Genomic DNA, 22,764 nt, shown 5'->3' with positions numbered 1-22,764 from the left:
CATGATGATTCAAGGCCAGAAGAGTCCCCAGTAACTAATACATATCTCCCAATGATGATTCAAGGTCAGAAGAGTCCCCAGTAACTAATACATATCTCCCCATGATGATTCAAGGTCAGAAGCGTCCCCAGTAACTCATTCATATCTCCCTGTGATGATTCCAGTGCAGAAGAGTCCACAGTACGTCATATACATATCTCCCTGTGATGATTCCGGGTCAGAAGAGTCCCCAGTAACTAATACATATCTCCCCGTGATGATTCCAGGTCAGAAGAGTCCCCAGTAACTCATACATAGCTCCCCATGATGATTCCGGGTCAGAAGAGTCCCCAGTACCTCATACATATCTCCCCGTGATGATTCCAGGTCAGAATACTCCCCAGTAACTCATACATATCTCCCCATGATGATTCCGGGTCAGAAGAGTCCACAGTACGTCATACATATCTCCCTGTGATGATTCCGGGTCAGAAGAGTCCCCAGTAACTAATACATATCTCCCCGTGATGATTCCAGGTCAGAAGAGTCACCAGTAACTCATACATAGCTCCCCATGATGATTCCGGGTCAGAAGAGTCCCCAGTACCTCATGCATATCTCCCCATGATGATTCAAGGCCAGAAGAGTCCCCAGTAACTAATACATATCTCCCCATGATGATTCCGGGTCAGAAGAGTCCCCAGTAACTCATTCATATCTCCCCATGATGATTCCGGGTCAGAGGAGTCCACCGTACGTCATAAATATCTCCCAGTGATGATTCCGGGTCAGAAGAGTCCCCAGTAACTCATTCATATCTCCCTGTGATGATTCCGGGGCAGAAAAGTCCCCAGTACGTCATGCATGTCTCCCTTTAAAGATTCTGGGGCAGAAGAGTCCCTTGTACCTCATGCACGTGTCCTTGTGATGATTCCGGGGCAGAAGAGTCCCCAGTACCTCATACATATCTCCCTGTGATAATTCCGGGGCAGAAAAAGTCCCCAGTACGTCATACATATCTCCCCGTGATGATTCGGGGCAGAAAAGTCCCCAGGATCTCATGCATATCTCCCTGTGATGATTCCGGGTCAGAAGAGTCCCCAGTAACTCATTCATATCTCCGTGTGATGATTCCAGGGCAGAAAAGTCCCCAGTACGTCATGCATGTCTCCCTTTAAAGATTCTGGGGCAGAAGAGTCCCTTGTACCTCATGCACGTGTCCTTGTGATGATTCCGGGGCAGAAGAGTCCCCAGTACCTCATACATATCTCCCTGTGATAATTCCGGGGCAGAAAAAGTCCCCAGTACGTCATACATATCTCCCCGTGATGATTCGGGGCAGAAAAGTCCCCAGGATCTCATGCATATCTCCCTGTGATGATTCCGGGTCAGAAGAGTCCCCAGTAACTCATTCATATCTCCGTGTGATGATTCCAGGGCAGAAGAGTCCACAGTACGTCATATATATCTCCCTATGATGATTCCGGGGCAGAAACGTCCCCAGGACCTCATGCATATCTCCCTGTGATGATTCCGGAACAGAATGAGGCCCCAGTAACTCATACATTTCTCCCTGTGATGATTCAGGGGCAAAAGGGTTTCCAGTACGTCATGGATATCTCCCTGTGATGATTCCGGAACAGAAAAAGTCAACAGTACGTCATACATATCTCCCTATGATGATACCGGGGCAGAAAAGTCCCCAATACCTCATGCATATCTCCCTTTGATGATTCCGGGGCCGAAAAGTCCCCAATGCCTCATGCATATCTCCCTTTGATGATTCCGGGGCCGAAAAGTCCACAGTACGTCATTCATATCACCCTTTGATGATTCTGGGGCCGAAAAGTCCCCAGTATGTCATGCATATCTCCCTGTGATGATTCCGGAACAGAAAAAAGTCCACAGTACGGCATACATATCTCCCTGTGATGATACCGGGGCAGAAGAGTCCCGAGTAACTCAGGCATATCTCCCCGTCATGATTCCGGGACAGAAGAGTCCCCAATACCTCATACATATCTCCCTGTGATGATTCCCGAACAGATTACGTCCCCAGTACGACATAGATATGTCCCAGTGATGATTCCTGGGCAGAAAAGTCCCCAGTACGTCATGCATGTCTCCCTTTGATGATTCCGGGCCGAAAAGTCCCCAGTACGCCATGCATGTCTCACTTTGAAGATTCCGGGGCAGAAGAGTCCCCAGTACCTCATACATATCTTCCTGTGATAATACCGGGGCAGAATAAGTCCCCAGTGCCTCATGCATATCACGCTGTGATGGTTCCGGGGCAGAAGAGTCCACAGTACCTTATGTTTGACACAAGAGACGACTAAAATAAGGATCACAATATCTGACCTGGACCCATTTAACAAAACAAACATACCGCTATGAGTGTCAGTATCACTCCAGTATTGGAATTGATCTTAGACGTGACGCTGTCTCCCCCAAAAGGGAGTGGAGACATATAGTTTTTGGCTCGGTTCCCGTTAGCGTTGGCGTTTGCGTTTGCGTTGGCATGGGCGTCGGCGACGTCGTTTCCATTTTTCTTCGAGCCATAACTTGAAAACTTTTCAATGTTTTCCAACCACACTTGCCATTTTATTGCTCACCAGCTCAATTGGTGCCTTTTGCTATTTTGAAATTGTTCTAAACGCTGGGCTTCGTTTCCGAGCTATAACTGTTTTTGTTTGAAACTATGCAATGACCATGTGATCCACTATTGATTGAGACTAAGTCATGATTCCTTATCTTGGAAACATGAGAAGATAACATTTAGCAGAATTTTCAAAATAGCAAAAGGCACCAATGAAGCTGATGAGAAATGCATGCCCCAAGTTTCATTGAACTAGTGTTGAACGGTGAACAACCAATGATTAACAGTGGGTTTAATAATACCTTGAACAGTATTTCAGATATATCGCGGTGTTTCAGATTGATGTGGGAGGAAACAATCCGAGGGATTTGCATCCATGTTTGGAATAAACGTTGACCTTGACCTCAGGCAGAATGTTGTCCCTGACAGATCCGATGTAGTGTCAGCTGGATCAATGCATGTATAGTTTGTTTGTATGCTTCTTGTTTAATGCTGTAGTAGGCAATATTCACATAATCAATAAAACAATTTAAGGTTTCTGGCATAGCTAAGGGGTGCAATTCTGCACACTGAATGTCATGGACACCTGTGCCTTCAAGAAATGATAACAGAGGTCATTTATGTATCTAAAACACAGCATTTATTGTTATATTTTGAAAATCATCTAAAATACATGTAATGCAATTTAAATTCATATATCATGTACAGACAGACCAGAAGAATTGTGAAAATGACATCCAGCATTGGCAAAAGCCACTGAGGTGTGTCGGTAGTTAAATCTTTGTGGACACGGACAAGGAATGTTACTTACAATGTAGACAGTAAGTTGTAGCTCATTGAATATAGGTATTAATAAAAACTTTTTTGTATAATTTATTTTAAAGGTCCAACAAAATTTCAGTAATAATAAAACAACAATAAAATATGTGAAATAATGACAACTGCACTTCATAACAATGTCACATGATACTGGTGTACGTTGAAAATGCTTCACCCCATGGACCACTACGGTGGCCCATAAGGGACACGGAGTCTGTTTTTCAATATTTTGATATTTCACTTACATTTATCGTAACCTTTTGCAAATTAACACGATTTGTCTTACAAATATGTGATAAATCATGTGTAAACTATTTCCACCGCGGTGATAATATTTACACGGAGGTGAAAACTATTTCCACCGCGGTGATAATATTTACGCCGCGGTGGAAATAGTTTTCTGTGTATTCATTTTAGTTTTTGACCTTTTCGTTTTGTGTTTTTGACATTTTCATTTTATTTTTTGACCTTTTCGTTTTGGTTTTTGACATTTCCATTTTAGTTTTTGACATTTTCACTTCACATTTCAGCGACTCAAAAGCTACTTAAAAGTACATTTTCTATGTTTTCGGATGTTTTTATACATGATGTATCACATATTTATATGGCAGATTGTGTTAATTTGCAAAAGGTTAAGATAAAAGTAAGTTAAACATCAAAATATTGAAAAACAGACTCCATGTCCCTTATGGGCCACCGTAGACCACACCTGTTTGATTGATGCTGGCGAGTTAATAAGGAAACGTACACTTAAATGGATCACAACTTTGGGTTCACTGCATATAGCGACGTTTTGATGTACATGTAGATTCTTACACCTTTATCCAGCTTGATAGGGGTATAAGAATCTACTTCGAAATGTTGCTATATGCAATAAACCAGAACTTGTAATCCATAAAGTTGTATGTTTCCTTTTCTGCCTACCATACTTTCAAACAATCCCTCCAACACAATATTTTGGACCATTATCCTCTGTATGCAGAAACAGCATAAGACGATTGTTGCTTAAACGTTCACAAATATCAGAAAAAATTGTTGATGGTATTTCGATAAAGTGTTTCTATATATCTTGTTTTCACCATTACAATGTATAGAGACCCATTCACTGTTTCACAACATATATTTTAGTTTCAAACACCCCTCTCTACCTGTATGTTCTAAAATAAAATTAATTCATCATCAAAATAAGAATTTCCAATTCCTGTGATTGAAGGCACCCTAAATTAACAACTGACATTATTCAAATAAATTCAAGACATGGCATATGACAAAAACAACTTTTGTCACAACGATATCACAATGCACAAGAGATTATTGATAAAATACTTTCAAGTTAAAACAAATTTCTTAAAATACACTGATCAACAATGAATAAATTCGAGTAGAAAATAAATCATCATATTCGCTGCTAACTTCCTGTCAATTTCGTATTTAGTTCTGCAATCTATTTATCTACCATAGTTTAAAGCCATTTTAAAAGCTAGCTGAGGGAGCAAGTAATTGTCTGAGGGCTAGGTTGTCAAGGCACTGTGGATTCTGTTTCAGGAGCTGAAATCCCAGAGTCTGCCCAGTAATAATGTGATACCCAAGCGTCCCATCGATTAGACGTCGAGGGGAAGTTATGTGTTTGGCATTCATCATGTAGGTATGCACATACATAATAGAGAAAACCCTGAGTATTACTTCCCAGCGTGTAAAATGTCTATGCCACTGTGTATACAATCAACAGAGTCAATCACACATCTATGTTTCCATCATCTCGTTCCGTCTTCTGATAAAAGTTTGGCTAACCTTATTTCCCATACGAATATTCAAAACGTCAACGTCAGAGAATTATCTATCTCGAGTATCTGCAGAAACAAATTCCATTGGGCGTACAAGACAAAACAGTGTTGAAAAATGATATAAATGGACGACAATCAGTGATGACACTAGGTGTTCGCGATAAGGGTAAATATTTCCTTCTGGCACACAATTTCCATAAAAATAATATATGTACCATTCTACCGGTAGCATCTGCACCTTACACAATTGGCACAGAAAGCAAGTGTTTGCTGCCTAACTTGATAGACTGTAAGGCATAGTGATATGCTGAAGAAGAAAGAAATGCATATTTTTTCATATATTCACACTATAAATTACCTAAATCAAAATATATTGTGATATATAGTTTTGTACTTTACAAAAGCATAACATTTTTAGGATGCCGGTCATGATCGGAGGAGATCATGGCGGCTATATCAAATACTTTGGGATGCCCCTTATCTAAGCCGTTTCATGCTTTTAACTCTAAGGCACATATTTTGCATGAAGATAGTTTGTCTTACACATTTCAACATTTTTTAAATTAACAAAAAACAATATATATTTAAAACATATGACCTAAAACTAGTGTCTGGGGGCCATCTTGAAATTGGCGGCCATATTGGATTTTTGTATTTGCCCCATATCAAGAAATGATGGTAACGTCCATATCTATCATCATGCCAAGTTTCATACTTTTATCAAAAACTGCACCACTTACGCTATTAATTGTGAGTACAATTGCAAACCTGTATTCCACCTGGATGCGGAATCCGCAATCGATGTACCGTTCACGTGTATCTGGAGTCAAATACGTCACATAAACACGTCATGCGACGTCTCAGATGGATGTTATCGAAGGTGGATAGATTTTGTCTAACACTGTTCATCTTTCAAAAAAAAAATTGCATTATATATCAACGTATCTGTGAACATTCGCGCTTCTCCTGCAATACGAATAATATTCTGGGACGAGGACTAACATGCGAAATTGAACCTTTTTAACTATTGCGTGCTCTCATATATCTCAGCACAGGATAGGAACGTGAACATGGGGAGGTTGCTGATGTGTATCCACCTCTAGGTTGCTTGGATGCTAGAAGGACGGATGTGCATGCTGTATAGTCACTCCTGTGAAATCATCCTTTTCCGATAATGGTACAATCTCCTTCAATCGTGTACAGAATAGACAACGTCACACGTGATACTCCAGTGTTGATCTTGTTCCCATGTTCCCCATTAGGAAACAGGCAGCGTTACGCGAGATGCTCCAGTGTTGATCTTGTTCCCCAGTTCCCCATAATGAAACAGGCAGCGTTACGCGAGATGCTCCAGTGTTAATCTTGTTCCTCAGTTCCCCATAAGGAAACAGGCAGCGTTACGCGAGATGCTCCAGTGTTAATCTTGTTCCTCAGTTCCCCATAAGGAAACAGGCAGCGTTACGCGAGATGCTCCAGTATTAATCTTGTTCCTCAGTTCCCCATAAGGAAACAGGCAGCGTTACGCGAGTTGCTCCAGTGTTGATCTTGTTCCCCAGTTCCCCATAAGGAAACAGGCAGCGTTACGCGAGATGCTCCAGTGTTAATCTTGTTCCCCAGTTCCCCATTAGGAAACAGACAGCGTTACGCGAGATGCTCCAGTGTTAATCTTGTTCCCCAGTTCCCCATAAGGAAACAGACAGCGTTACGCGAGATGCTCCAGTGTTAATCTTGTTCCCCAGTTCCCCATAAGGAAACAGACAGCGTTACGCGAGATGCTCCAGTGTTAATCTTGTTCCTCAGTTCCCCATAAGGAAACAGACAGCGTTACGCGAGATGCTCCAGTGTTAATCTTGTTCCCCAGTTCCCCATAAGGAAACAGAGAGCGTTACGCCAGATGCTCCAGTATTAATCTTGTTCCTCAGTTCCCGATAAGGAAACAGGCAGCGTTACGCGAGATGCTCCAGTGTTAATCTTGTTCCCCAGTTCCCTTAAAGAAAACACACACCGTGGAGACAATGCACGTCAATCGAATACCTTCAAAAGTGACAAAATAATCATGAGATATCACTGCAAGAAACATTGTGCGATTTCGACTTAGTTTATGATCAGCAATAGTTTATGAATCGTCATCTGTTAGAGTGATGACACCAGGTGTTCGCGAAAACGCGAGCATAATCTTCTACACAAGTGGCCCCCGTCACGAACATATGCAAAGTCAAGTGTTCACCTGGACAAACATTGGAACATATGGCACAAAATAGGGAATTGCATGACATCATTTCGTTCACCGATGCAACAAATATGAAAAATCACACATAGTGCACTGATTTGGGTGTCAAGGACTCGTTTGACCCTTTATGAAACCCAGCGAACATAGATGTTTCATGAAAAACTACTTATGTAGGCTCACAATCCAATAACGTAGAGAATGAATCCCGAATAATGGTCATCAGTGTGGGGTGAAGTCTTAATATCCCTCGTTGCGATCTTGATGTACGTATTCAAAGAAATTAGATGCTCCAAGAGCTGTTTACCTAACCTTCACAATCTCCACTAATTACCCATCGAGAGAAGGACAATTTTGGAGTTCCTCGAGATGGCAAGACGACACCTCTTCACGGAACCAGATGCTCCATGAATTGTTTGTACAGTCTTCATAATCCCTCTACAAGAGAAAGACTGAACTTGAGTTTACATTCTGGTGATATAAGGCACATAATGCAGGTCTTAGACTTGGGTACACTGCCAACTGTTGATGGCTCCATTTAGAATCCACAGATTTTAAGTACCGTTTGTGTAGTGTTCCCCCGACGTCACAACACAAGAGAACGACACTACATATAACAGTCAAAGAATGGTGCATGTCTTTGATTTGCGTTTCGGCACCACCATACCCTCCTCCTCGTCTCCCCGGGTAGATAGTTCCTCAATCCTGTCCTCTTCTGGCTGTTTCTTGAAGAACTGCTTTCCATTCATCTTCCTCACACGGGTGCTGACTCGCTGGGTGCTTTCAACTCTCCGCCACATGTTGGTCACCAGACCTGAAACCAATTATACAGATGATAGACGGTGACACAGATAATGGAGGTCACTGTGTGCATAGCAGTCTTTAAAAGCAGTCTGCATGTATGCCAAGTTCATTTGCACTCGACATTAGAATATGTTTAAATCAATAAACGACACACTAGTGGTTGTCTGCAGTGGAGAAAGCTTAAGCAACAGGTCGGTGATTTTTTATTATGGATGATAGGCTCGATTTCATCTGGTCGATGGTAAAAATAAGAGAAATAAAATTTAAACAACTTAACGAAATAAAAAGTACATATTTCTAGAAATCTTTTCCAGAAACACATGAAGGGTTATTTTTGTTTTTCTAGAAAGCTTTATGTTTTTTATTTACATACATTGTTTATTTTTATATTATGTCTGTTATTATTTTATATCACCAACCAGATGAAATGGAACAAATAAAAAAACAAAGCCTTATTGACGTCATAAGTTATCATGTGGTCACAATCAAATGATGTACCCCTCTGCCATTGAAGCTGGTTAGCTCTATGTTTAACACTCAAGGCGTTGGTTAGTACTGCTTCCAAGCGGAAAAAGTCGGAAGAATGATTATTGATGTCAAACAGAATCTGCCCCTCGTTTCTTTTGATATCACACATATCATCACTCGTCGATAATGCCAGGGAGTTCAAACTTTCTATTGTTATCCTATCACACTTGGTGAAATTCTCAACCGACTAACAGCATGTGAATATTGGAAATATATCAAATACTTGCACTTCACAGTCCTTACTGCTATAACGTAAAAACAAGTACATTAAGCGAAACGTACATGTACCACACAGCAATGTCATTCATTTGATTAACAAAAATATAATCTAAAAATCTAAAAAGCAAATTGTTGAGTGAGTATGGTTTTACGCCGCTTTTAGCAATATTCCTGCAATGTCACGGTTGGTGACACCAAAAGAAGCTTCACACATTGTACCCATGTGGGGAATGAAACCCGGGCTTTTGGCGTGACGAGTGAACACTTTAACCACTAGGCTACCCCAGTGCCCCAAATAGTAATGGATCATGACTATATATAGGATATTCCTAGTGTCGAGTGAAATATCATAGTCCTCTCATCGAGTGACGGGGGTAAGGAGATGTCTTCACCAGTGCTTTTCTCCAGTGCTTTTCATAATGGGAGCGGTTAGTCACAGGCTCTCCTGTACTTTCCACAATGGGAACGGTTAGTCACAGGATCTTCTGTACTTTCCACAATGGGAGCGGTTAGTCACAGGCTCTCCTGTACTTTCCACAGTGGGAGCGGCTAGTCACAGGCTCTCCTGTACTTTCCACAGTGGGAACGGTTAGTCACAGGATCTCCTGTACTTTCCACAGTGGGAGCGGCTAGTCACATGATCTCCTGTACTTTCCACAATGGGAGCGGTTAGTCACAGGATCTCCTGTACTTTCCACAATGGAACGGTTAGTCACAGGCTCTCCTGTACTTTTCACAGTGGGAGCGGTTAGTCACAGGATCTCCTGTACTTTCCACAGTGGGAGCGGCTAGTCACAGGATCTCCTGTACTTTCCACAATGGGAGCGGTTAGTCACAGGCTCTCCTGTACTTTCCACAATGGGAGCGGTTAGTCACAGGCTCTCCTGTACTTTCCACAATGGGAGCGGTTAGTCACAGGCTCTCCTGTACTTTTACACAATGGGAGCGGCTAGTCACAGGCTCTCCTGTACTTTCCACAATGGGAGCGGTTAGTCACAGGATCTCCTGTACTTTCCACAGTGGGAGCGGTTAGTCACATGATCTCCTGTACTTTCCACAGTGGGAGCGGTTAGTCACAGGATCTCCTGTACTTTCCACAATGGGAACGGTTAGTCACAGGATCTCCTGTACTTTCCACAATGGGAGCGGTTAGTCACAGGCTCTCCTGTACTTTCCACAATGGGAGCGGTTAGTCACATGATCTCCTGTACTTTCCACAGTGGGAGCGGTTAGTCACAGGATCTCCTGTACTTTCCACAGTGGGAGCGGCTAGTCACATGATCTCCTGTACTTTCCACAATGGGAGCGGTTAGTCACAGGCTCTCCTGTACTTTCCACAATGGAACGGTTAGTCACAGGCTCTCCTGTACTTTCCACAGTGGGAGCGGTTAGTCACAGGATCTCCTGTACTTTCCACAGTGGGAGCGGCTAGTCACATGATCTCCTGTACTTTCCACAATGGGAGCGGTTAGTCACAGGCTCTCCTGTACTTTCCACAATGGAACGGTTAGTCACAGGCTCTCCTGTACTTTCCACAGTGGGAGCGGTTAGTCACAGGCTCTCCTGTACTTTCCACAGTGGGAGCGGCTAGTCACAGGATCTCCTGTACTTTCCACAGTGGGAGCGGCTAGTCACAGGCTCTCCTGTACTTTCCACAATGGGAGCGGTTAGTCACAGGATCTCCTGTTCTTTCCACAATGGGAGCGGTTAGTCACAGGATCTCCATGTACTTTCCACAGTGGGAGCGGCTAGCACAGGATCTCCTGTACTTTCCACAATGGAGCGGCTAGTCACAGGCTCTCCTGTACTTTCCACAATGGGAGCGGTTAGACACAGGATCTCCTGTACTTTCCACAATGGGAGCAGTTAGTCACAGGATCTCCTGTACTTTCCACAATGGAGCGGCTAGTCACAGGATCTCCTGTACTTTCCACAGTGGGAGCAGTTAGTCACAGGATCTCCTGTACTTTCCACAGTGGGAGCAGTTAGTCACAGGATCTCCTGTACTTTCCACAATGGAGTGGCTAGTCACAGGCTCTCCTGTACTTTCCACAATGGAGCGGCTAGTCACAGGATCTCCTGTACTTTCCACAATGGAGCGGCTAGTCACAGGATCTCCTGTACTTTCCACAATGGGAGCGGTTAGTCACAGGATCTCCTGTACTTTCCACAGTGGGAACGGTTAGTCACAGGCTCTCCTGTACTTTCCACAATGGGAGCGGTTAGTCACAGGCTCTCCTGTACTTTCCACAATGGAGCGGTTAGTCACAGGCTCTCCTGTACTTTCCACAGTGGGAGCGGTTAGTCACAGATCCTTTCAGTGTCATGCCCGTGTAACATATTTCCACGTCTTCACACCCAACCCAACTCATGAGTCATTGTACAGGCCTCACGCTGACTGAGGTTTTGAGAAATATAATATCGGCTTATAATCGAATCCGGACCAGACGAACCAATGACAGAAAGCATGAACAACACGCCAATCTATCGGGGTACAGTGACACATAAATAGACGGGTCACAAAACCCAAACATCCTCTCCCCATATCAGTCGGCTGGTACTTGAGGTATGAAGTACTGGGTACCTAGGGACTGGCATGGGATGTCAACAGTGTATACTGAATCTGGCAGCCTAGCCATGGAGTCACGTGTGCTGGTATTGCGTTAACGTTCCAACACTGCAGCGGCACTGTAGCTAACCTGATTGTGTTATAACAGTTCCTGTTTTCTAATATCAGACAATCAACTACCTTTATACCGATCAACGCGGTGTCTAGAAATGAAGTCAGTGAGTGTAAGGCACAAGGTCGCCTTGAACAGCGTTATAGTCACATTACCACGTATCAACTGCAGCTTAATAAGGGAGATGTTCAGAGCGATACATTGGAGCGCGAGCACGGGATCACAGCGTAATTTAACGGATCCTTGCTACATAGGGGACGCAACTCTACACAGCAATTGTCGAATATTAAAACCTTGGTTCGTCTGTGTACCCGGACCCATCAATGATATACATATTTTTAAAAGAGAAGTTTACACGATATACGGCTTGACCACAAAACTGACGTTCATAAGCCTATGATCGACACAATTTAAAGTTCATACATTTTTCAGGAGGCTGTATTCTTGAAATGACGTCAAACTGACGCACTACTTTCAGATTCCTGGGGAAACCCTAGGGAATTCCCTTACACTAATACCTACAAAAGCGTCTGATCCATTAACCCTTTTTATCTTGAACGCAGCGTTTTAGTATACATTGATGAACGTCAAAGAATGCATGATCGTTCACGAATATCCTCGCTACGACGCATCCTTGTAAACAAAACATAGAAATGCACATTAACTATCGTCGTATCGACTCGATCCGTGTCTAGGCTGACAGTGACAGTCTTAGCAATCTATGAATTACCTCAGTATCTATCTGACACATCTTTATAATCACCTTTTAATGATCGGCCAACTGTACTGATGACTAACACGTGTAACCGCCACAGGTTCATTAACAGCTTCGGAAATCTCTCCCGTCACGTTTATCGTGTCGGCCATTTTGACGTCTTGTACTTGATGTAAATGTATTGTAACGCGCTGTCATTGTGACTGACTTACTGAGGTAAGACCTTTCTCACCCAATGATGATATTATGTGAGTACATTTATTGTAAACAAACTACAACCTATATGTTTCTAGTGCTAGTTATAAAGCAAGTTGAACGTACATACACTCATGTCTCCACTTGGAACTATTTTATTCCGTTATACAGCTGGTTGTTGTGTGGCTGTCAGTGTAAACATGAAGCGCCGACGTTTATACAGTTTGGCTTTCACTCTACTCTATGAAGGTTCATACTCCAATGAAGTCACACAAAATGACAGTCAATTCTTAAATGACGACGACATTGCATTCCCAAATGAAAAAATCTGCCAACACCTGTCCACGTTTATTACGCACTAAAAAGGGGGGACTTTTTCATTCACGATTAAGTTTGGCGATAAATGTGTATTAAATAAACCAATACTAAAAATGTGAACTTTCGTCTGTAAAAAATAGCGACGAAAAACATCTCCATAATCATTTCGAATGTTTCATAAGAATAATTATAAATCACTATCAAATAGTGATGATACCAAGTGTCCTCGAGAAGATAAGCGTATCAAATAGGGAATTACATCGGACATAATTTTTGTCAATTATGTGTCCACATTTCTACCATAACACCTTTTGAAAGCTTTGCTGTGACCTTGAATGTTGTAACCTTGATCAAACAACTTTTGCGCAAGAGCCGTGTAACGCTCTTTGAATGGTCGTAGAGTCTGTCCTCTTGTGAAAGTATATGTAAGACCATATCATACGTTTATTTGTACCATAGTTTTAATCGTAGTATACTTGTAATTCTAATTGTTGGCTTAACCTTCCAACAATCGCTAGTAGCCAGAGGGATGGTGTAAATCCTGCTGGGATACCATGTAGGTAGCAGAAGTACCGTAAGTCCCCATGGTTCCTAGTATGGTGACCTTCCTTAGGTTGCAGGTGGTCTCTAGCCCATTTTTATTTTGTATTTTATGAATAGTTCAAGTTTTATGGTGACATGCTAGTTTTAAATCTACGTCTGTGACAATCTACTTATTTTACTGTCCTTCATCGACAGGTTATATAGTTCAGTTTTTTGTGTATCATTAATAAATAACTTGATTTAGCCACGATGTGGCAGAAATATTGCCGATGTGACTATAAACCTTAACTGACTGACTCACTCGTAAAGTCTGTGAAACGCACTATCATCTGCTGAGGATTATGTTTTTAACTACAGCACTTTACATGGTACTCTGATATTTCAAGGTGATACAACAGTTGACTACAACTGCAACTGTGGAAGCCAATTCTTCGTGCCGCCATACTGTAAACCGGTATAACATCATAGTCACATACACCAGATATACAAATAATAATTGGTTATATGAGTAACTTGACGCATTTATAAATCTACGAGATATACGAACAACTAGATATACGAACAACTAGATATATGAATAACTAGATAAACGAACAACTATATTAACAAATAACTAGATACATGAACAACTGCATATATGAACAACTATATAAAAGAACAACTAGATCTATGAGCAACTAAATATATGAATAATTACATGAAGATAAACGAATTACTAAATATATGAATTATAAGAAATGCGAATTCCTCCAGGTGAGATGTGGGTTGGAGGGAATGTGCTTTTCAATAGCTCACACCAACTCTGCGGATATTCTTAGTAATCCTCAACAATGGCTTCCATCTGGTAAGTAAACTTATCATGCGTGAGACAACAGAACGTATTGGTTTTCAAAAACCCGCGAACATACATGTACTGCCCTGTATAACAGACAAAAGTGATATTTCAAATTGGTGAACAAACATTTCGGACAATGAAAAACAGAAACTAACTGGAAGATTTAACTTGAAACTTGTCATGACTAATGAATTAGAAATGACTGAACATCGAAACACGTTCACTGAGAACATTAATAATATAGCCATCAAACTTGAATACTTTATGAAGTCGATCACTTAAAATGTCAGCGAGCGAGGACAACGCTTGATGGTGGTTGATGCAGCACGTCCATCAGTGATGATGTCCATTATTTGAAATCAGAAATATGTAAAAATGGCAAACAACTGAAAAAAGACAACAACAATAGATAAAAACTGACCGTATTGAATTTGGAAAAATCAACGTTTGAAGTAGATTACCTACCTTTTTCTAAACAATGATGATTAAAGGAAAACGATTAAGTATTCATCAGAGAAGAAATCTGATAGAGAAAACTTAAAACCAGACTAGAGACACAATTGACAATCTAAATATGAAATAAGATGAAACTGATGAAGAGAAAAATATAAAGCTTGAAAACATAAAACACTACTTAAATAGAAGGTCTAGTGTTATGTATGACAGATTGGAAAGAAAAAAGTTACAAACCGACATAATTCATTTTTTCAAACCAACATTTCAGTGAAGCAATAAGAACACTGGGAAAACAAGAAGAAACTTTAAGTTCTGACGATGACTTTATGAACGAAACAAAGACATTTTATCAGAAATGATGAGCGAATCAATAAAGTAAGAAAATATGTCTAGCTCCACGTAGTAAAAATACTCAACGTGATACAGAAACTCCTCGAATCGGACTGTTTAACATCTTCATACCCTGAACTCTGCTCTATACGCATAGCCGCATACACCCCATGAATGAAGTCCAATATTCTGTCGTCCATTTTAGATTTTTTGCAACCTTCTCGAATTGAGGTTACATAGTATTACCTATCCACTGAACTTTCAGTGAAGTGAGGCACGAACTTGGTAAACTTTGTCACATCAAATCGTGACCCCTCTCTTGGCTTTACCCTTTTTTCCAGAATGACCCGTTCCAAATCCTTCTGTTTTAGTTCTAACTGCCTTTAATGCTCTACTTCTTGCTCTCGCATTCTTAATTTTGATTCTAATTTCAACTTCTCTATTTCCCTAATTTCCCCAGCCGATTCCCATTCCAACGTCTCTCTTTCCCCAGCTGATTCCCATCCCAACTTTTCTCTTTCCCCAGCTTATTCCGATTCCAACTTCTCTCTTTCCCCAGCTGATTCCCATTCCAACTTTTCTCTTTCCCAAGCTGATTCCCATTCCAACGTCTCTCTTTCCCCAGCTGATTCCCATTCCAACGTCTCTCTTTCCCCAGTTGATTCCCATTCCAACGTCTCTCTTTCCCCAGCTGATTCCCATTCCAACGTCTCTCTTTCCCCAGCTGATTCCCATTCCAACGTCTCTCTTTCCCCAGTTGATTCCAATTCCAACTTCTATCTTTCCCCAGCCGATTCCGATTCCAACTTCTATCTTTCCCCAGCCGATTCCCATTCCAACTTCTCTCTTTCCCCAGCTGATTCCCATTCCAACTTTTCTGTTTCTCAGGTGATTCCCATTCCAACGTCTCTCTTTCCCCAGTTGATTCCGATTCCAACTTCTCTCTTTCCCCAGCTGATTCCCATTCCAACTTCTCTCTTTCCCCAGTTGATTCCCATTCCAACTTCTCTCTTTCCCGGCTGATTCCCATGGATAGAATAAAACCTGTTTACCAAAGATTGTAAACGAGCATCTTTAACTTTCCGAAACAATACTTATCATAGTTTATTGATGTTTTAACATAAACAGAGGCTTTAGGAAAATGTGACCCTCTAACCCCCTACACGTGTTCGTTATGTGCCGAAAAGGTTGTACAATATATTAATGGTTAATCCAAATTAATGGTATTTGTATAGTTGACATATGTTATCTAGTATCACAATTTGCACTGGTCATTGACGGCACAGAAGAATGTATTCAGAAGGCCTCAGAAATATAGGACGTTTAAGCATTATGCTCTGGTTTAGAAATCAATACCAGTAAATCCTACGAAATAAGAATAGGATCCACAAAGAATCACAGAATAACCATATGCAAGCACGGGAAAGTAAATAATAAATGGAATGCAAAGAATGATTTTGGCGTTTTGTAAATTGCATTTATGAAATTTCTACATTCACTGTAACATCATACGACGTCTGAACAATATAGGATATCATAATCGCATCAACAATGAAAAACAATGTATAGTCTACAGGTATGAACAAAATACATATGACATATCCTTACCTGATGTCTGCATAGCATATGGAAAATCAAGCCCATTTATGTTGCTGTTTACTACTACTATTCTTTGGAACTGACTGGAATAACGCCGGGCTGAATCGTAGTACACAGAATAGTAATGTTTGCCTCGTGCCTTTGTTTAAACTATAACTCGTTTCAATATTTCCCCTAACATTTAAATATTAAATATTTATCTGACAAGGATGTGCGCACATAAACATGATAAATCATTTACTGGCTTCCTTAAGTTATTTATAGGTTGATAGGTTGATCCACCTTCTATTTCTCTGGGCGTTCTAATCCCTGGACAAGATATCGACGACACTGAAATAAGTCACGGACCCAAAATAGCGGCGAAGAGAATTTGCTACTCAATCTTTAACCGGGATAATTATACACGTGATTCGATTTCAATATATATTTGGCATATGATGAGAATCATTTTGTGTATCATGGTAAGATACACATATCCCTCTCAAAATTGTAGTAGAATATATGAGGAGACAGAAGGGGTCGTTGGATATTGGAAATAGATGATTGTAGTGTATATGTTTGTCGTATAAGGCAGTCACAATGGAGCACAAGACGTAGTACACGATGATAGTCGAATAAGGCAACTACAATGGAGCTGAAGACGTCGTAGTGCAAATGATTGTTGTATAAGGCAACTACAATAGAGCACAAGACGTAGTGCACGATGATTGTCGAATAAGGCAACTACAATAGAGCACAAGACGTAGTACACGATGATAGTCGAATAAGGCAACTACAATGGAGCTGAAGACGTCGTAGTGCAAATGATTGTTGTATAAAGCAACTACAATAGAGCACAAGACCTAGTGCACGATGATTGTCGTATAAGGCAACTACAATAGAGCACAAGACATAGTGCACGATGATTGTCGAATAAGGCAACTACAATAGAGCAGAAGACATAGTGCACGATGATTGTCGAATAAGGCAACTACAATAGAGCACAAGACGTAGTGCACGATGATTGTCGAATAAGGCAACTACAATGGAGCAGAAGACGTCGTAGTGCAAATGATTGTCGTATAAGGCAACTACAATAGAGCACAAGACATAGTGCACGATGATTGTCGAATAAGGCAACTACAATAGAGCAGAAGACATAGTGCACGATGATTGTCGAATAAGGCAACTACAATAGAGCACAAGACGTAGTGCACGATGATTGTCGAGTAAGGCAACTACAATGGAGCAGAAGACGTCGTAGTGCAAATGATTGTTGTATAAGGCAACTACAATAGAGCACAAGACGTAGTGCACGATGATTGTCGAATAAGGCAACTACAATAGAGCAGACGATATGGTGCACGATGATAGTCGAATAAGGCAACTACAATGGAGCTGAAGACGTCGTAGTGCAAATGATTGTTGTATAAGGCAACTACAATAGAGCACAAGACCTAGTGCACGATGATAGTCGTATAAGGCAACTACAATGGAGCAGAAGACGTAGTGCCCGATGATAGTCGAATAAAGCAACTACAATAGAGCACAAGACGTAGTGCACGATGATTGTCGTATAAGGCAACTACAATAGAGCACAAGACATAGTGCACGATGATTGTCGAATAAGGCAACTACAATAGAGCAGAAGACATAGTGCACGATGATTGTCGAATAAGGCAACTACAATAGAGCACAAGACGTAGTGCACGATGATTGTCGAGTAAGGCAACTACAATGGAGCAGAAGACGTCGTAGTGCAAATGATTGTTGTATAAGGCAACTACAATAGAGCACAAGACGTAGTGCACGATGATTGTCGAATAAGGCAACTACAATAGAGCAGACGATATGGTGCACGATGATAGTCGAATAAGGCAACTACAATGGAGCTGAAGACGTCGTAGTGCAAATGATTGTTGTATAAGGCAACTACAATAGAGCACAAGACCTAGTGCACGATGATAGTCGTATAAGGCAACTACAATGGAGCAGAAGACGTAGTGCCCGATGATAGTCGAATAAAACAACTACAATAGAGCACAAGACGTAGTGCACGATGATTGTCGTATAAGGCAACTACAATAGAGCACAAGACATAGTGCACGATGATTGTCGAATAAGGCAACTACAATAGAGCAGAAGACCTAGTGCACGATGATTGTCGAATAAGGCAACTACAACAGAGCACAAGACGTAGTGCACGATGATTGTCGAATAAGGCAACTACAATGGAGCAGAAGACGTCGTAGTGCAAATGATTGTTGTATAAGGCAACTACAATAGAGCACAAGACGTAGTGCACGATGATTGTCGAATAAGGCAACTACAATAGAGCAGACGATATAGTGCACGATGATAGTCGAATAAGGCAACTACAATGGAGCAGAAGACGTCGTAGTGCAAATGATTGTTGTATAAGGCAACTACAATAGAGCAGAAGACGTAGTGCACGATGATAGTCGAATAAGGCAACCACGATGGAGCAGAAGACGTCGTAGTGCAAATGATTGTTGTATAAGGCAACTACAATAGAACACAAGACATAGTGCACGATGATTGTCGAATAAGGCAACTACAATAGAGCACAAGACGTAGTGCACGATGATTGTCGAATAAGGCAACTACAATAGAGCAGAAGACGTAGTGCACAATGATTGTCGAATAAGGCAACTTCAATGGAGCAGAAGACGTAGTGCACAATGGTTGTCGAATAAGGCAACCACGATGGAGCAGAAGACGTAGTGCACGATGATTGTCGAATAAGGCAACCACGATGGAGAAAAAGAGGTCTTAGTGCACGATGATTATTGCATATGGCAACCACGATGGAACAGAATTGACAGTCCTTTATTTATTCCCTATAAATCCCATCTAATAACGTTTAATGGTATGCGCGTCACTAGGATCGAACCACCGCTCTCGAGGCAGATCCCCTGTCCATTAGACATGAGACGACGGAGCCCATGTTGAAACTGACTATAGGTTCCTGGCAAGCCAATATTCCCTTGACAGCTGATTCCACTGATATTGCCAACAACTTATACCGTGTTCCACATGAACAACTGATGATTTTAATGTCCTTTAGTTTTACCCTACGACGTCAGCTTCCGAAAGCAGCTTCTAGGATTCAGTCTTTGTAAATGTATATTTGTGTGCATTCTGTCGCTACAGCTGATACTCCTGAGGAAGTAGACATTTATGTCCACGGTTTTCATCAACATCATGACAATGAGGGAGGTAATTACTCGTTTTGACATTTACTGATGAATGGGACCAGAATGAAATCCAGTGAACACAGAGCATCTACTTTGAAACATGGGAACATAGGTTTCATTGCTTCATACATTGCAAACAATCACCAACGCCAACCAACAACCACACAAAACAGTTACAAACAATCACTCACGCCAACCAATAACCACACAAAAACAGTTACAAACAATCACTCACGCCAACCAACAAACACACAAACAGTCACACAATATCACTAATTTACAGCAACCAACAACCCTAATCCTTAACAGCAACCAACAACCACACAAAACGGTTACAAACAATGTATTTATGAATCATTATCAAACAGTGATGATACCAAGTGTTAGCGAAAAGGCTATCAGGAAACACTTGGTACAAGTCAAAATAAGGCATTGCTTCGGAAATCATTTTTGTCACTGATGCGTAAATGTTGACATCCTCAATGCGTCTCAAGAATTGTATGGCGTTCTTCGTAGAAAGAGCGTGCTCAATTGAACCTAAAAAATTGTGATATGGATACATCAAAGGTGGAGCTGCCGCAACATTTCTCGCCATAAAGAGAGGGATCTTGAATATTTTTCTTTTCATAATGGCAACCTCACAGTTCACAAAAACAAAAAGAAGGCACATTGATACAGATACTGTTGTGTCCTCTGATGATGAATGCATTCAATCTTGGCCACTATTTTTGGATGTCGACGGAGAGCCACTTTTTTCGTTTTCAAAATCTATTCAAGGAATATGTGGTACTGTACAAAATGTTGCTCGTCTCCGGTTCGTTTCCCTGATTATGGTATGTTTCAAGAGACAATCTCTCAATCTTCTACAAACACATAATTTTGCAAATACTGAGATTGTTGTCTCAGAAAATAAGAGGCAGAGGCATTGTACGTGATCGTGCAAATTGCCCCTCAGACATGTTTGAAGAGGCGATTGTAGCAAAAATGAAGCCTCAGGGTGTTACATCTGTCAAACGTTTCAGTAGAAAAGATAGTGAAAAGTTTTTTTTAAAACCAATACATACCATTTACTTTTGCCCTCTTAAAAACCCTTCATCAATGAAAGCCGGGTATTTCAACATCGGTGTGGATGTGTATATACCAAATCCACTCCGATGTTTTAAATGTCAGCAGTTCGGACATGGAACAAAATCCTGTCACAACTCAACAGTTTGCTCCCGCTGCAGTAAGCAACATGATGGCACTGACTGCACAGATAACATCAAACGTGCTAACTGCAGCAGTGACCACATGTCCTCTTCTAATCCATGCTCCTCTTTTGTGACTCAGACAAAAAATATACCAATAATATATCATTCTCTGATGTTACAAAACTGATCCTTCACTGACCTACTTTGCTGCAGTCTCCTCCTCTGTCAATAATGAAAACGGATGCCAAACAACTATTAGCTGGGTGTCAAATGAACAAACAAATTGTTTCAAACTGATGCTGAAGACACCAGAACTTCATCCAAATCTGCTTCAACACCCTAACACCCCTACCGGTTTAATCCGAAACTCACTTTGAACCTGTAAACGAAATGAAAAGAACTGTACCCCTTACTAAAAGAGGAAAAAGGCAACAAAGGAGAAAATAATCTAAGGCCCTTAAACATGTTGATGTGTCTCAAACATGTGCAGTCCTTCTGGAGGTTCACAACCCATTTGAACCTCTAGATGTGGAGGTCACACCATCGCTGCCATTACAGCATACGATCACGATCTCCAATTGAGCCTCCATGAGTTGCTCTCCCAATTTAATAAAGTGGAATTGTAGAGGACTTCGGAGAAATTTTAATGACCTTCAGGTATTAATTCAGTATTTAAGACCATCAGCATTTTGTTTACAAGAAACTTTCCTTAAAACAACAGATAATTTTGATCTATGACACTAGGATTCCTACCATTGCTTTCCCCCTCAGGTGATAAAGCAACTTGAGGATCCTCTGTTAAAATGAGGCAGGGCGTCATTCACAGACCTGTTCCTCTCAATACCCCTCTTCAAGTTATTGCAGTATGTGTTTCTACTTTGTGTTCTTTGTATGCACCACCGTTCTCTTTTCGTCAGTCTGATCTTCAGGCACTGTATTATAAACTCCCTAAGCCCTGTGTTATAAGAGATTATGACCATATAACCCACTCTGGGGTAGTAGTGACACCAATACAAAAGGGAAATTACTGGAGAATCCTTTCTTAAAAAACGATTTATGCATTTATAATGATGGTTCTCTCACGTATCTACACCCTGCGACTGGTACTTACTCTTGTCTGGACCTTTTTATTACTTAATGAATTTGAATGGTCAGTCCACGATGATATCATTCTGTGAAATTAACCATTTTCAGACCAACAACAATCTGTGACACCATCTGATGTTCCTCCGTCATCAGGATGGAATTTTACTAAGGCCAACTTGGCTTTATATGAAGTCCTTTGTCCTACAAACTAAAATCGAATGTTTTTAATGTTCCAGCTGATAATAAAATAGCTGATGAATGTATTCCGATGTCCTCCTCAAATCCTCACACACGTAAACCATGGTTCAACAATGATTGCAGAGAAGCGAAGGACTAAGGACTAAGGCTGAACAATATTTCCGACGCCATCCTCTGGAAACACGGTGATTTAAAAGATTTACACAACTTTCGGGTGCGCGGCGGTTTGCCTCAACTTATATCCAACATTAAGTCAATAGTTTATCAAAAGTTTTACATAATTCAATTTATGGATGTTTTTAATATGTCCTGTTGTGGCAAAACATGCATACTATTCAACGGCAACTTCAGCTCTGTTTAAATAAAATCCAAAACTGATCTTCAGAAAATGGTTTTAAATTTTCTAAGTCAGAAACGATAAACCCCACAAAGAACCAGAATTGTTTTAAGATAACAATCCTA

The 22,764-nt window shown here is 41.0% G+C and overlaps 1 protein-coding gene across 1 annotated transcript; it reads right to left on the bottom strand.

The window, feature by feature from the left end:
- Positions 1–8,028: 8,028 nt before the first annotated feature.
- On the bottom strand, positions 8,029–16,062 carry LOC139450313 (uncharacterized). Its single transcript, XM_071231992.1, has 2 exons — positions 15,510–16,062; positions 8,029–8,222 (listed from the first exon to the last, which is right to left on the bottom strand). Exons 1-2 carry the CDS (start codon positions 16,060–16,062, stop codon positions 8,029–8,031), a joined length of 747 nt encoding a protein of 248 aa, XP_071088093.1.
- Between the last annotated feature and the right edge of the window lie 6,702 nt (positions 16,063–22,764).

This window comes from Haliotis cracherodii, unplaced genomic scaffold, assembly GCF_022045235.1.
Source record: "Haliotis cracherodii isolate W230 unplaced genomic scaffold, xgHalCrac1.p SCAF_8, whole genome shotgun sequence".
In the NCBI taxonomy this organism is placed as follows: Eukaryota; Metazoa; Mollusca; class Gastropoda; order Lepetellida; family Haliotidae; genus Haliotis; species Haliotis cracherodii.
The sequence above is the reverse complement of the archived record's forward strand: the minus strand, read 5'-3'. Positions and strand labels throughout refer to the sequence as shown.

Excerpts from the sequence above, each read along its gene's own strand:
- LOC139450313 (XM_071231992.1), bottom strand. The coding sequence starts at position 16,062 with ATGGGAATCAGCCGGGAAAGAGAGAAGTTGGAATGGGAATCAACTGGG. Across the intron at positions 8,223-15,509 it reads TCAGCTGGGGAAAGAGAGAC|GTCTGGTGACCAACATGTGG; the intron begins GTTGGAATGGGA and ends AATTGGTTTCAG.